The sequence below is a fragment of the Mustelus asterias genome, chromosome 26 (genome assembly GCF_964213995.1).
Source record: "Mustelus asterias chromosome 26, sMusAst1.hap1.1, whole genome shotgun sequence".
NCBI lineage: Eukaryota > Metazoa > Chordata > Chondrichthyes > Carcharhiniformes > Triakidae > Mustelus > Mustelus asterias.
Window position 1 is genome coordinate 26,231,254 of NC_135826.1, and position 17,113 is coordinate 26,248,366.

At 38.9% G+C, this 17,113-nt stretch overlaps 1 protein-coding gene across 6 annotated transcripts in view; it reads left to right on the top strand.

Annotated features, from left to right (window-relative positions):
* The window catches only part of LOC144479522 (protein strawberry notch homolog 2-like), a 160,204-nt gene that overhangs the window by 14,006 nt on the left and 129,085 nt on the right, over positions 1–17,113 (top strand). For all 6 annotated transcript variants that reach the window (XM_078198297.1, XM_078198301.1, XM_078198298.1 and 3 more), the window contains one exon: positions 21–247. In XM_078198297.1, coding sequence (XP_078054423.1) covers positions 131–247 — 117 coding nt within the window. In that variant the 5' untranslated portion in view covers positions 21–130. The remainder of the gene's footprint in view (positions 1–20; positions 248–17,113) is intronic.

Sequence of the window (17,113 nt, forward strand, 5' to 3'; positions counted from 1 at the left end):
ATCTCTCCCCTCTTCTTTAGGTCATGGTGTGCCAAGACCATTGCAGATAAGATCGACTGTACCCTTTATTCTTTGCCTCCGGTACTATACACACTTTGACCTTGTGCAGAATGCAGTTGGACAGTGCCTAATGCTTAAAGTACATTGTGTCATGGACGGGCAGAATTACCAGCAGAACCATCAAACTGACACTGCAATGTATACTCTGCCAAATATCCAAGTCCCGTTTTTCTCTCCAGAACCAGAGGTAAGTGTCCACTGATAAACATTTGTAAGAGGGTGGGTGCGGTTAGAAGTTGGGTAGCGAGTCTCAACATGGTTTTTAGTTGGCATATGTTCACAACATAAAACATTCCTATACTTGTGCAATTTCATTTTAGAGAATGGCAGATAAAGGAATTGCAAATGTCATACTGGGGTGTTTATTGAAGGATAATTTTTTTTTAGCAGTTTATTAGGGCAAAGTAGAATGAACCAGACATGTTGAGTGTTCTGCTTTTATACTGGTTACAGAAAAGTGGGAGATAGTAGAAGAAGTTGATTCTCGTCACTGGCAATCCCCTTTGTTCACAAGATTTGGGTGCTGCAAGCAAGGCCAATATTTGTTGACCATCCCTAATTGTTTTTGAGATGCTCGCAGTGAGCTACTTTCTTGAGCTGTTACAGTCTGCAGATTATTGTTTCTTGGAGAGGTTTTGATGCAACTGAGTGGATTGCTAGGGGGTTTCAGAGGACAGCCAACCACATTATTGGGTCTGGAGAGACATAGGCCAGATTGGGTATGGACTCGGGTTTGCTTCCCTAATATAAGAAGATCAGACGCATTTTAATTCTTTGTAAATATCTTGTTGTTTTAAAGATGCAAATACAGCATGTAATGATGGAGGTTTGAATTTCCCTTTGATTTCCTGGTTTCAGAATTGCCTAAGTTCCTTTCCCTAAGAATATTGGCAAAATTGGCAAAGTGATAATGATCTGTGAAGGAAGTAAATGCATAATACCATGATGTGTAAGGTAGAAAGAAGTTGCATTTCTTTGTAACTGAACCTGGGGTTTATATTTTGCAAGCCTGAAATTCCAGGGTTTTGCTCTACTAATAGCAATGCAGTGGAGTCGGACTGATTGTAAACATAGACCTTATCTTAAAGCAACAAAAGCTTGTATTTATGTGGCGCCTTTAATGTTAATAAAACATCCCAAGGTGCTTCACAGGAGTATTTTGAACAAAATTTATTAAGGAGCTGAATTTTGCGGCAGTAGAATTTAACGGCAATAGAAAAAGAAATCCAATTAATCCCTCGTCTCTGCTTTTTCCCCATTGCTCTGCAAAGTTATTATTTTCAAGAAAAATTCAATTCCTTTTTGGAAGTTACTAGTGAATCTCCTTCCATCACCTTTTTCAGATGGTGTATTCCACATTGTATCAATGCACAACATCAAATAAATGCCCCTCTATCTCCGCCTGGCTCTTCTGGCAATTATCTTAAATCTGTCCACTAGTTATCAACTCTACTGCTAGGAGTATATATGGAGAAACTGACTTCACTATTAAAACAGTGATAATTTTAAGAGCCTTTATTAAATTCCTCATTAATCAAAGGTAATCCTAACTGCCCTAGTCTCTCCACATAAGGCTTCACGGTAGCGCAGTGCTTAGCACTGCTGCTTCACAGCTCCAGGGACCTGGGTACGATTCTGTGTGGAGTTTGCACATTCTACTCGTGTCTGCGTGGGTTTCCTCCGGGTGCTCCGGTTTCCTCCCACAGTCCAAAGATGTGCGGGTTAGGTTGATTGGCCACGCTAAAATTGCCCCTTAGTGTCCTGGGATGCGTAGATTAGAGGAATTAGCGGGTACAACATGTAGGGATATGGGGGTAGGGCCTGGGTGGGATTGTGGTCGGTGCAGACTCGATGGGCCGAATGGCCTCTTTCTGTACGGCAGGGTTTCTATGATTCTATAACCTGAGCTCCTCACCTGTGGTATCCTTCTGGTGAATCTCATTGGCACCTTCTGCAATGCTTGGACATCTTTCTAAGACTGTAGTTCCCAGAATTGGACATAATGCTGCAACTGAGGCCTGAAAGTGATTTCTGAAGATTAGCTGCATTGTTTTTGTACTCCGTGCCTCTGTTTATAAAAACAAGAACCCTACTTGATTTTTATTTTAGAACAGTCTCCTCAACTTGTCCTGCCTCTGTCAATGATAGTATGCAAGTCCCCAAACTTCTCTTCCTGTAACCTTTTTTTTGAAAGTTTTGTCGTTTTAATTGACAATTGACTGATTTAACTGTCGTTTTAATTGACTCCTTACTTTTCCTTCTGTAATACAGTACTGGACAAGGATTGCCTTTAGTCATTGAATTTTAAAAGAAAGTTCCTTTACTTCATACTTTAGAAATGAATCCAATTGAATAAATACTTTTTAATATTTGAATGGTTTTGTTTGTTCCAGTAAAAGATTGAAAAAAGGGTGTTAAGTTGTCATTTTTAATATTCTTAATTTTCCTCTTTAAGGCCATCACAGAATTTTCATCCTATTTTAATCGTGTGTCCCTTACAGTAGTATTCAATAATCGACCAGTGTTGTATTCATGGACCCCTTGCTATATTATGGTAACTATATTTGGTACAGGAGACATCTTAGTCTGTGGCTGTACATTTCACTCAAGCTTTCTGCTGCAGGAAAATGTTCCCACTTTAGTGCTTTAGGCGTAAACAGTAGTAATATGTCCATGTCACAGAATGTTTTGATTTTAGTCAAACCTTAAATGTTCCCTGTCTACTTGTGACACTTACAAATTTTAGTGAATGCTTGTGTTTGAGATGAAGCATCCCAGTTCTGATAATTGAAAGATAAGCATGAATTAAGAATATAAAAATAACAAGACTGATGCTGGTGTAGATGCAATACTGAGGAATTTTTCTGTTAAATATACTTATTAATTTGCAGTATGCCTGAACACGCAAGGCCAGAGGGCATAAATGCAAATGAAGGGAAATGAAAAGTTTAAACAAATAGGTGGAAGAGTTTCTTTGCTGAAATAATAAAATAATTGAGTGGTTTGACAGGTTAGTTTACGTGGCTTGTCAGGTAGTAAAGCAAAAAAAAGGCTTTCTTAATTGAAGAGTAGAAGTATAAAAGAGATGAGTTTCAGTAATCTTAATGGTCGTTTCTCATCTGAATTGTGTGTTCTTGTGAACATTTTTCACTTTTACTCTTGTGTTGCAGTCATGCACATCTAGGTCATGTATAGAATTGCCCATTTGCAAAATAAAGTTACCAACATAGTTCAAACAATGTTACAGCCTTGATATTAAAAAAATCTGCCACTTGTTCTTGCATTTTTCATGCAATTTTGGTTTCTCCAGTTTGACTCCTCACTTTCACCCTATGCTGCACAATGACCTCTGAGCAAAGTTGTCTATTTACTGTTGACCTTTTCGACACGAGGATTCAACCAGCTAATGGGCAGATGGTATGTTGATCCTGTCAATTTGAACTGTATTCAAACCCAAGACCCGAGGTAAATGGATGGAATTCTGACCTGTTTGTCACTAGGTTTCCACCACCTCCGGTACTGAGTTTTGTTTCAATTTGGTCTGGTTTCAAAAATGAGACAGGATTTGTACTGTGAAAATGTAACAGCTTGAGTTTTAAAAATGCAAGTATGATTTTGGTCTAAAGCCCTTTGCTTGCTGTCATGCATTAAAAATTCCCCCTCCTCTTACTGTTTTTGAATTACAATGTGTTTTAAGGACAACAGAGGAACTTTGCAGTGTGAACATATTTTCTTTTGCGCATGCTTTGCAACTATTTGTCAAAATTCATCAAGTACAGACCTGTAGAAAATCTCTGAAATGCCAGTACATGAGGAAATATGTAGTATTGATGCCTGACCTGCATCAGGCACCGGTAACAAACTTGAAACTTGACTTGATACCTTTCAAGTTTGTATTAGTATAATGGAGGGCTTCCATCCCTATTCTCGGATTCTACAATAGCATTGTTCAAAGTGAGTTTCCAAATGTCAAAATTGAGCAAACAGCAGGTTGAATTCTGAAGTTTGGTGGGTTTTCCTGGATTAACTGTTGCAAGTGAATGGTTTTAATGATTTGAAGGAGGAGGACAGGGAGAGTACATTGTTAGTAGTCACTGAAAAAAAATTGGGCAGAATGCTCTCAACTGTTCATAAATCAGTAACGAGCAAAGAAAAGATGTGGCATATGTCTGTTGGTAATTGTAAATATTTGCACATTAAATGGATCTAGCTACAGACATTCCACGGTAGCTGGGTATTGCTTCTTCATGCATTGTTATTGCCCAATGTTGTAGCTCTGTGATTATGCCTGCATTTGCGCGTACTTGTCTTCTGTTGAGATTTTTCTAGTTGGCCACATTCTTTCCATCAGTTTCTAGTCTTAATATATTAAAATCAGTATGCCTGTGTCTGTTTGTAAGAACAGCAGTGGACCATTTAACCCCTTGAACTTGTTGTATTACTCAGATCATAACTGATTTAGATCTTAACTGTACTAACTCCATATATATTTTTATATCCTCGTTTGACAGAAACCTGATTTAAAATTATTAATGTAGGTGGCATCTTCTGCTTCTTGCGAGAGCTCCATACATTATTGTCCTTTGCATGAAGAAATAAATCCTAACTTCTTGGCTATGTCACATGTTACATTTTCTTCTATTGCAAAACAACATGCTAGCAAAAGAAAAGCCAATGACTTGGTCCTGATGCACACCAGAAACTGAGAACCACTTGTGTCAATCTGTAAAAAAAAAAATTAACCATACAGCTAAACTTTTACACCTAAACATCTGTTTATTTAATGATTGGATGTGTGAAGGATCAAGGAATAAAAGGATAGAAAACTAGTTCTAGCTAACTGCTTTGAGTTTAAGAATGATGTCCTGTTACATTGTGTATCCTTAAAGGGACATGCACCTCTCCTTTGACAGTTAACTAATATACTGTCTGCCACATGGCATAATTCCCTTGTCTGTAGTATATTTTTTAAAAAGCCATTAATTTTCAGCTGGTTACTTAGGGGTGACAATAAAAGCAGTTGTACTCTAATTGACCTCAGGAAAGCATAGACACCATTCCGGTGTCTTTAAAGGAACACATCAAATCATATCTGTCAAAATAATTGTGTATTTAAAAAGTGCAGTGTCCTGGTCCTTATCCTCTGACTTGAAGCACTGCCTTGGTAAATTCATCAGCTATATTAAAATTCTTTCATGTAAAATTTGCAGTTTAGATGTTTTTCATTGCCACAAATCTATCTTGAGTTCTAATTTGTTCACATAGCCCAGGCACAAACAAAACCTTCCCACTATTCACCAGCTTCACTTCCTTTCACTATATTTCAGAAATGTACATCAAATACGGAATAGGATAGTGACAATAATTTGGGCAGTAACTAAATCATCGCCCACTATAACACTTATCTCATAATAGTGAATATTGCCAAATAAATGAACAGAAATAGAATCAGATGTTGAGAAATAAAATATAAGGTGGGGGGACATAGTTTCAATATGACATGAATTGTCAAATAATTTCAGCAAGCACAGCCCTCCTAAGTAGGAAATATGGGGGAAGACTTTTCTGAACTTGATGACTGGCTGGAGTTCTAACAAGCCATGATGTCTGACTTGACACAGTGGCGGCATTGTAACCTTTGAGTCAGCAAGTTCAAGGCAGACTCCAGGACCAAACTGCTGTTTCGTGATGTGCTGCACACTCGAGAGGTGCTGTCTTTTGCGTGAACTGTTAAATTATGACCTGTCTACCTTCTCAAAACAAAGTCAAAGAAGACCAAGGAGCTCTGGTGTCCTGGTCTGCAGTTAGTATTCAACCAGTGGGTAATTAAACAGATTATCTGATCATTTATCTCGCTGCTGCTTGTTGAAATTTGCTATGGATAAATTGACTGCCTTAGTTCCCTAAGTTACACAGTGTCTACACTTCAAAAGAAAGGTCACATTTTGGGATATCCTTGGATAGTACAAGTTCTTTCTTTTGATGTGTGACCGTCAGCAAATGGTCTTAATGAAAAATAGAAATGGAAACATTTACAGGCAGGAAAGTTCCTAATAGATTTGTGGATATATAAAAAAACTATTTTTCTCCACTTATCTCTTTCTGAATAATGTGCATAACACGAAACTTTAGAACACGACTCTGCTGTTATATTCTGGGGGAAGGGCAAAGTAGAGTAAAACAAAATTGTCCTCTGATTCTCAGGGTCTGTTTTATTTGTTTCCCACACATCATTAGACATTCTAATAATCCAAGCAGATTTTCATTAGTTGCGGTGCACTTAACTGCCAAAAATTCTGAAAATGTACAAACTGTCTTCCGCCGCATGGACCAAGGCTCTTGACCACTTCTTCACAGTCTTTGAGTTGATTTCCCAGATAATTTGGCATGGCAGAGGTATTTGAGCAATAATCTTCACAATTGTCAAATAACTTTTTGTGACTGTTGAGCAACAATTTCCATTTAATTAACTTTAATGTAGTAAAACATCCCAAGGTTCTTCACATTAAACAATTTGACTGAGTGAAGTGGATATTAGGGCAGGTGATCAAATGCCCTGTCAAAGAGCGTGTAAGGAGAAGAGACAAAGAGTCCAGAGTTTGGGGCCTTGGCAGCGAGAGGCATGCCTGCCAGTGGTTGTGCAGTGAAAATCTGGATTGCACAAAAGGCTTGAATTGGAGGCTGCAGCGATCTTGGAGGATCGTATGGCTAGAAGAGACTAAAGAGATATAAAGGGACTTTTCTCTTTAACTATTTTTTTCACATGTATCATGTTCTGAATTATATGTGTAACCATTCACCGTGATTTTAGCACTCCATTTAAGATTGTCTGTAATAGTTATGAAACTATTTGCTTAACCTCACTAAATGGTTCCTATCTACAGAAAGGGAAGAAGTACCCTATGATTCAAAGAGAGTGCAAAAGCTGTGCAACTAAATACTTTGGGAAACACATGACGATTTTAAAGATGATCCAGATAAGATTTATGAGAATCGTTCAGGAGATGAGGAATATAGATGGAGAAACTGGGGTTGTTTTTGAAGAGAAGATCAAGGCATAGATTTGGTGGAGGTATTCAAAACCACGAGGGATGCAAATTGAATAAATGGGGAGAAACTGTACCCAGTGGCAGAGGAACCCAGAAACACAAGACTCTGTTTTATAGTGATCAGCGAAAGAAGCAACAATGACATGAGAAAAAGGTTTTTCATGCAGCAAGAATGTGGATTGCACTGCCTGAATGTGGTGGAGGCAGTTTCAATTAAGGCTTTCAAAAGAGAATTGGATAACCATCTGAAGACAAAAAATGTGGGACTGCAGGGAGAGGGGCTCAGATTTGTCCTTGCAGAGAATCATTGCTGTAACCATTTCTGTGATTCAGTAGTCCAAGGTAAAAATTGAAAACATAATTGAAACAGTAGTCCAAATAAAATACTGGAATCAGGAACAGCAATGGATATAAACGACCTTTTTTAGCAAAAGGATAAAAAGAAAATGCTTTATTTTGTGATATTGCTGCCATATGCACGTGGAGTTCTAGGAGCGAAAATCATTAAACACAGTACAAAGTGATCACTTTTACACTTTGTGCTAAAATTAACCGACATCAATTTCTCTACCCATTTATTTGTTGATTGATATTTTAAAATGGTTCATTGTAAGATTGAAAGCTAAGTTTATAGAAACTGGACATTTACACCTGGATTTCACCACCACTACTGTAGCAGTGGCCAGTCCACAGAAGGGCATTGTCAGTGGAAAAGAAGCAATTAAAAGTGTTAATTATTGCTATTGTATGTTTGAATACTTGTGATCTGTCTTAAGTATATCACTGAGAGGCTATGTGTCACATTTCATTTTAAAAGTATAACTTTGAGTGTAATACTCTGCCATGAATCTCATCGCTCTAAATCACTTTGGTTATTTTTATTATTTCTTTGTGTCTTATTGTAGCCTACAGCACTTTCTGACCAAAGGCTGTGCAATGAATTGCCATCTGATCACTATTAGTGCTCCACAGTGAGCTCTGAAAAGGTGTGAAAAATGATCTGCATACAGCTGTTTTTCTTTCACCCTTGAACCCTCCCCAGGACATCCTGACAATATTGAAGGCCTGCTATCACAGGGTTGCTATGACAACCCTGTCCTTCTGGTCCACGAATCAAGCTGTTTCGTCTCTCTACTCAAAAGTAGAATTATAAATGCATATTTTAGTTTACATTTAACGGGTCAAATTTTTTAAAAAATCCACGTGGGGCATTTCCAACACAGCCACCTAACTTTTGGTTATTTTCACAAATAAATCCCCAAAGTTTCTTTTTATTTAACTGGAGGCTCAAATTTCTAATGTGGTATTATTAAAAGGATCTTTTAACCTGTCTGTATCACTTCTTAGCTGCATAATGACTCTCGTCATGTATAGATATATTTAGGTTATTTTGTAGATTCCATGCTTTGATCTTTCTGTACCTAACGTGGGAAAATAATCAGGGCCAAGCCTCTTAAATGGAGAAAATATCCACTTTTATTCATGAAACAAAATCAACAATCTTATTCAAATTTATATGTCAACCTTTCGGGATGACATGAACCTTTTACGTAAGTGTTATGTGGACTTTCCATTTGATTCAAATTTAATAATTTACCTAAGCATCTGCCATCTTGCTCTTTAAACAGTTGGAGATGATTCAAATTTCTTAAGGACGTTTTATAAGGCCGAAAATGGTGTGAAAATGTTCAGTGTTTGATAATAACCAGGCAGTTGCGCAGTTAATATTTACCCAGTCAAATCTCTGCTATTTCCAACATCAGGATGTATCATTGATTTCATTAACTTTCCTGCCGTTCACAAGGTCACACAGTTGTTACGGTGCAGAAAGAGACCATTTGGTCCATCATGTCTGGACCCACTCTCCAAATGAGCATCACGATTTGGTGCCATTCCCATCTTTCCCCCCGCACACCCCTGCAAATTGTTTTCATTCAAGTAATCATCTAATGCCCTTTTATTGAACCTGTCTCCTCCACGCTTCCATATTCCAGACCTGAATCACTCGTGCGAAAAAGCTTATTCTCACATCATCTTTGCTTCTTTTGCAAATCACTTTTAATCTGTGCTCTCTCATTTTTGGTACTTTTACGAGCGGGAACAGCTTCTCCCTATCTACTCTGTCCAGCCCCCTCATGACTTTTAACATTTCTATCAAATCTCCGCTTAGCCACCTTCTCTCCAAGGAGCACAGTAACATTGGCAGTGACTCCTCATTTAGGTTCCTGATAAGTTTGGAAGTGCACCTCCTAGCCCCACAAAGGAAAGTTTTTGATTTGTTTAGCAAAGACTTCTTCTGTCTGAAGACCTGCTTCTCCCAAATGGAAAAAAATCTTTGGGGAATCCCACCCTCCATGATCCAGCTCTAGCTAAGCCTTCATTGTGATACAAAAGTGAAGCCAAAAGTCAGACCCTGATTTGCAAAAGTCTATGAAGCTCCTTCCTGCTTTACGCTGCAAAATCCTGACGTTGAAAATAACAGGGATTTGACCGGGTAAATGCTGCTGTTATTGACTGTCCACCTGCCTGGTTATTAAGTAGGTAGAGTTAAATGCATTCTCAGCAGTTTATGGCTGTTAGTGGTCTAAGTTTCTGTGCCTTATGTTCAATGGTAGGATGAATATTGGTTGAGCTTTACATGTAGAAGGCAACTGGAACAGGGGTTGCTAGGAGCTAATCTGTGAAATTTGATCTTGAGGTAGCAGTAAATTGTAAAACAGCTAAGTGTGTGGCAAACCTGCCACATCATCCATCAGCACCATTGTTAGAAACCTACTGCCAGCGCTTGTGAAATGTAAAAGAGGAAAATAAGCAGTGCAATTACTTGACCCTTTGCACAAAGCTGCCTTGATTTGGGCCATGTAGTTGAATCAGCTCCCTGTTGGATCTCATCACTAGTAATATATTTTATTTTTGAATATCACTCTTGGCAGAGCACACTGGAACTCTTCCTGTCAATAGAAATCATAGAAACCCTACAGTACAGAAAGAGGCCATTCGGCCCATTGAGTTTGCACCGACCACAATCCCACCCAGGCCCTACTCCCATATCCCTACATATTTTACCCGCTAATCCACGCATCCCAGGACACTAGGGGGCAATTTTTAGCATGGCCAATCAACCTAACCCGCACATCTTTGGACTGTGGGAGGAAACCGGAGCACCCGGAGGAAACCCACGCAGACACGAGGAGAATGTGCAAACTCCACACAGACAGTGACCCAAGCCGGGAATCGAACCCAGGTCCATGGAGCTGTGAAGCAGCAGCGCTAACCACTGTGCTACCATGCCGCCCATAAAGTAGGGTAGAACCACGAGCAAATCTTCCCAATCAGTTAAACATTTTATTTTAATTTTAAGTTTAAGGCTGGAGTGACTGCCACAATGTTTGGATGAATATTCCAGCAGTTAGTGATAGGAGAGGCTATTTAAGAAATGGTACAGGAACAAGGCTATATACCTGCTATCCTTAGCCTGACTTAAAATACAGGGCACCTTAATGGATTTAATAGTTTGTCATGAGGTGGGATATAGATCTTCGGGTGGCCAAGCCTTGGCTTTATGTCCTATCAGCATAATTTCACAATAATTGGCTGGGTAAGGAGAATTATTTAAACATTATTTACATAATGGAATAACATTAGAAGAAGTGTGAAGCGTTACATTGCTCGCAAAAATCGGCTGTATTGTACATACTGACTGAGCTTTGTTCTGTTTAAGTAGAATGATTGAATAAACTGAGATGCTGTTAATTTATTTTATTTACGTACTCATTGGGTCCAGGGCATGCACATATTCTGGACATGTCACCTGCAATATATCATTCCAAAAGAAAGGATTAAAAGTGCAAAGTTGAGGAAGGAACTGGCATTGAACATTTGGGGCTATGCAAATAGAAAAGTTCAATTTTTAATATACTTTGCTGGGTTGCAGTAGTAAATGATCATCGAGCTTCCTGCAATGCAACTGAGCAGCAGGAGGCAGTTATACTGTTGTCTACAAACAAGAAAATGGGTTTGACCTTCCCCATCAGCAGCTCCCCTCAACCCCCCAAATCTCAATCGTTTTAGTCTCCAATGAGAAAGCTTTCACAAAAGGGAAATACAATTTCAACCAAAAATAGCTTGACGACTCCATTCTGCATCATTTCAAAGGACAAAAACAAAGTCAGTCAAAATATGTCTCAAAGCTTTAAAAAGCAACTTAATTTAATTTGTTCAGCAAAAAACTAGAAGTGCTACTGATGAAGATTATTCCGCCACACTGTAATATAGCACTTATCAGCAGCATTTCCAGGAATCCGGATTTGGCAGCTTCAGTACCATTCTTTAGAAGATGTCATTGCTGTTATGCAATGTTGTTTCAAAGGAGCTGAAACTAGCTACCACAGTGTGATTCACTGACCTTCAATAATTTCTTGCTCTCTTTTTATTTGCATAATTCAAAATGATCATTTGAAAAGGCATACTAATTCTCAACCTCTCGGGGCTTTATATTGCAGCTGTAGCAGATCACCGAATCACTTTGGGTTAGGCATATTTAGACATCCACCCTGATATCTGTTACTTGCATTGTTTGGCATCTGTGACTTCCTGCTTGCGTTCACGTGTATGATTATCTTTTCTCACCTTAGCATTTCACTTCAAATCTGATATTTTGTCAGCATTCCTTCAATTTATCCAGTTACATGACACTGCATTTACACCGAGAAAGGTCTAACCGTTGCTTCACCTGCTAACAACGGTTAGTTGCCTTTTTAACTGTATGGAATAGTTTTCTGTGTCTTCACGTTATCTATTACAGGCCAATGCTTGTAAATACAGAATCTGCTCTCTGTGCCCTCTCTCTTTCCAGCACAATCTATGGCAGCTTTTGGCTCTAGCTACTTAAACAGAATTCTTACAGCTCCTTTAGATCATTTAATGCATTATTTTTCACATGCCCTCATGCAGATGAGCTTCTAAGATAAATTTAACCAAAATAATAGTCTCTGGATACATCTAATGCTGTATTTATATATTGCCAAGCTTGTTGAAGAAAAGCGAAAATCATAAGATGCGAAAATCCTTGCCACAGCACGTTTATACATTAATGCAGTTCATTGCCTCTCATTTCCCTTCAATATTGTCACTGCAGTCCTGACTTTAACCTAACCTACCCGACGAGAATTTGGTGAGTTTGGGCAGACATTTGATTTGCATCCCACGTTTCGACTGCATTGTTGTTAGAACCATGGAAAAGTTACAGCACTGAAGGCCATTTGGTCCATCTTGTCCATGCCAGCCTGAGGACACCCAGGTGCCTTTTCTAATCCCACCTTCCTGCATCTGGCCTATAACCCTGTAGCTTACATGATTTAAGGGGCAGATCCAAGTAGGAGTTTAGGGTTTCTGCCTCCACCACCAAATCGAGCAGTGAATTAATAGATCTTAAATGTCGGGCAGGTGTACTCACATTATAGATTGTGTTCATAAATCGGGTTTTTGGGTATGTTTAGCTCATTTGTACTGATGGCAAAAGCCACATTTAGGCTACACTTTTATAACACGTTAACCATCTAAAGCTGGTTCTTATTCTACCACCTACAAGACGTTTTTTGAATGTGTTTCTCTTGTCAGAGACATAGAACATAGAACAGAACAGACCCTTCGGCCCACGATGTTGTGCCGAGCTTTATCTGAAACCAAGATCAAGCTATCCCACTCCCTATCATCCTGGTGTGCTCCATGTGCCTATCCAATAACCGCTTAAATGTTCCTAAAGTGTCTGACTCCACTATCACTGCAGGCAGTCCATTCCACACCCCAGCCACTCTCTGCGTAAAGAACCTACCTCTGATATCCTCCCTATATCTCCCACCATGAACCCTATAGTTATGTCCCCTTGTAATAGCTCCATCCACCCGAGGAAATAGTCTTTGAACGTTCACTCTATCTATCCCCTTCATCATTTTATAAACCTCTATTAAGTCTCCCCTCAGCCTCCTCCGCTCCAGAGAGAACAGCCCTAGCTCCCTCAACCTTTCCTCATAAGACCGACCCTTCAAGTAGAGTCATATTTTGCAGTTCTTTGTCATTCCTGGCCAACCATTGAATGTGTGCCCTGTAATTGATCCCGCTACTTGATTTATCACTTTGATAGGGGCAATCCTATGAATGTACATGATAGCAAATTTTCACTTGTTATCCTGACGTACCCAGGAACGTTACTTTATCTTTAATGGAGCTGGGAAAATTTTCTCATTTTCTCATTATGTATAACGGTGGACTTTCTCACCAGATATCCTTAACTACAATTATTAAAATGAGTAGCGCCATTGCAGGGAAGTAGGCAAGTGGTTTAATATGAAAGTAGTGGGTAGAGTCCAACGAGGCCTCACCGTGGGTGAGGAGAACCCCCAATAACTTACAAGTTTGTGCATTTTTTGTATTTGTTGTTTTGGGGTTACAGAATCCTTGCTTAGCTCCTGTATGGTCGAGACAGAATGTATGTCCTAGGAAGAGACATCAGACTACTGGACTCTGGTAAATCTTTAAACAATCTTTAAGTTTCATTCATCACAATAGTGATTTATTGGGGATAATTTTAACCTAACTCACCGCTGGAAAACTGACGATCAGATTTGCCTGATTTTACATTCCATTGAGTTAAATTGGGAGGTGTGTAAAATGGCTGCCGATCTAATCATATCATTTTTGCACCAAGTGGGTTAAGTTAATATATATTAGAAGTGTAATAGCAATTTTAGGTTAGGTTTAAGTTTCTTATTAAAGCATCATTGGACATTAAAAAATCTATCTAATGAAAAAAAATTCTCTTCTAAAATTGCTTTAAAATTTCTTAGTTTATTTTATTTTTTACCTCTGTTCTGGTTGTTTAAGACCATCAATGGTGCGCACATGTCATGACCAAGCAGTTGTGTTGGAGATAAAATTAAATTACTGTAGATACTGGAATCTGAAACATAAACAAAAAATGCTGGAAAATCTCGGCAGGTCTGATAGCATCTGTGGAGAGAGAATGGAGCTAATGTTTGGAGTCTGGATGATCCTTCGTTAGAGAACACGCCCAGAGTTGAGTTGGAGACCTGCTTTCATGCTATTTTGAATACTCCAAGGAGCGGGAAGGGAAAAATTGATGAAGGAGCAGTGCTCCAAAAGCTTGTGATTCCAAATAAACCTGTTGGACTTTAACCTGGTATTGTGAGACTTCTTACTGAGACTTTCCTTTGACCACCTTACCCAGTGTCTCAGCCTATTAACTGTGCCGCTTTCTTCTCTACCTTTCTCAAAAAAGTTTACTCTGAGGTGGCTTTGCTTTCCCTTGACTCCCCAAACCCACTACTGTCATATATTTTCACTGAATCAAGTTGTACACTTAGCTAAACAGAACTTATTCTAACTTCTGATTTGTAGTTAATAAATCTTGCATTTATTTGTCAAAATGTCTCAAAAGCACTTCAAACAAAGGATTATTATTGGAATTCGCCGGTTATATACGTAAATGGGGCAACAATCCTTGGCAGCAATTACCCACAAAAATCTGTGCTGGCCCATCTGCCTTTACTTGCCAGATCATGACTGCATAAAATCATAGAGTATATTCCAGAAGGAAGCTATTTGATCCATCAAGTCTGTGCCAACATTTTCAAAGAACATTTGCGTTAGTCCCATTCTCCTGCTCTTTCTTCATGCCTGTGAAATTATTCTCCAAGTGTTTATGCAATTCCCTTTTTGAAGGCTGCTATTGAATCTGTATCCATCTCCCTATTAAGCAGTGCTTTCCTAGTCCTTACCACTAGTTGTGCAAAAAAGTTTTTTCCCCTCATGTGGATTGATTTTGCTGCCAGTGACCTTTAAATCTGTGTCATATAGCTATCAATCCTTCAGCTACTGAAAACAATTTCTCTTTATTTACTCCAACTAAACCCTTTGTGATTGTGAAGACCTCTATGCTAAGGTGATTTTGAACACCTTTACCAGATGTCCTCTTCAACTCTGGCCTTTTTGGCTTTAGCATAACTCCACAAGTTTTATCTAAAAGACTTTTCAAACTATGCATAAATTGAAAAAAGCATCTCCTACCCTTAATGCATTATTACCTGTTACTGCGAGTTGAGGCAGTTTCATTGGCATAAGAGAGAAATCTTTTTTGAAGACTCTCCTAATAAAAATGCACGCAGTGTTAACACTTCAGTGTAAATGAAGTACTGTGTGACAATATGAAGTCTCTCAATCATGTGGCCATGTCTAGGACAGATTGAAGACCAACTCAATGGTTGATTTTACAGTGATGAAGATAAATACATAGAGCAACTATGCGAATGAGGTTGACTTTGAGAGCAAGCAATTTAAAATTGAAGTTAAGCTTTAAATTCATCCTTGGCAAATGTTTGCCTTGCTCTCACGCAGATACACGACCTTGTATGGTTAGAAGCTTTGTACCAAATAATTTTGGCATAGCTATTGTTTTGGTATTTCTTAGTACTGAAACTGGTGTTTTATAGAATTCCCTCTTTAGTTATGGGAATCCATTCATGTGTGGGCAATGTAGACAATGAGACACTCATTTCAATATTTTAATTTACTCTCAGCAGTACCCATATGATTTAACATTAAAGAGGTAAACATTGACATGGTTTTTCTTTTGGAATGGGAGACAACAATGCTGGTTTTAAGTCCTCCTCCAAGAACCATGCCCTAAGAGGGCATTGGCAACCATGGATTTCCATTGATTGGTCCATGATTATGCTTGACAGAGCACTGCAGTAGTTTGCTGTTGCCTCATGCAGCATGACTGACCAAGAGACTCTCCCACTCTTACCACCTGGCATCAGGCATACTGAAAGGGTTTACAGGCTCATCATCCTGCTTGGCCACGTTACGCATGCACACCCCATGGCCATCAAGTCCAGAAATGGGACTTGAACCCAGAGTCTCTGACCCAGTGGTGCCACTGTGCCACAGGACCTCCCTAGTTTTATGCAAATTGATCAAATCACTGTTATGGTGAATAGTTGCTGAGCAGGAACCTGGTGCAAGTTGGAAATTAAAAAAACAAATCTACTGACGTGAAATAAAAACAAAGATGTTGCCAATGGAAAGCAGGTCTACCAATATGCGAAAGAATGCAGCTGTGTTGGGGGGGTGGTTAGCGGTGAGGCCATCAATATTAGGTAGTCAGGAGGAAATCAAATTGGATGAATTTTTTTTGGAATATCCTAAGAGGTTGAGAATGTGGAACTTGTTACCACAGAATGGTTGAAGCAAATAGTATAGATGCATTTAAGGAAGCTAGACAAGGATATGAAGAAGACAATAGAGGGTTAAAATGGTAGGTTTAGATGAAGAAGAACAGGAGGAGGCTGAAGTGGAAAATAAAAACAAGCATGGGCTGGTCAGGTGGAATGGCCTGTTTCTGTGCTGCATATCCTATGTAGATTAGTGTTTCAGATATAGACATTCTGCGTTCATGAGACTCTCATGGATAAGATTATTGCCATGTAAAGATAACTCATTGTTGTACATATGAATTAGGAACAGGAAGGGATTATGACAAGGGGCTATTCTCTGAACTCATAACTTATACCTTTCTAATAATTGAAATAATTTGATTTGGGTTCCTACTGTATGCTTGTGAGCATTCTCCCATGAAGTTACAAAATCTGTTCATTGGAATTTCAACATTGGTTTTCCTATTTTATTTGGTGGAAGATTGGCAGCAACCCAGTGTGAAGAGTTGTTGATGCCATTTCTCAGGATTACCATTGAAGTTCTAGCAGGAGATGGGAGAACCCCGCAAACGTTGTACCCCATTGTATTTGTGTCACTATTGTGCAGTGAAGGATTACATGAGCTTTGTGGCATAGCAGCCACAATGATACATTACTTCATGAAGCAATGACCAGCAGGAATATAACTACACTCCTGCCTTTGTTTTTTTATACAATGTAAACTGAGGTATATATCATCTTTACTCGTGTGAATTGATCTTTGTTTTGCCA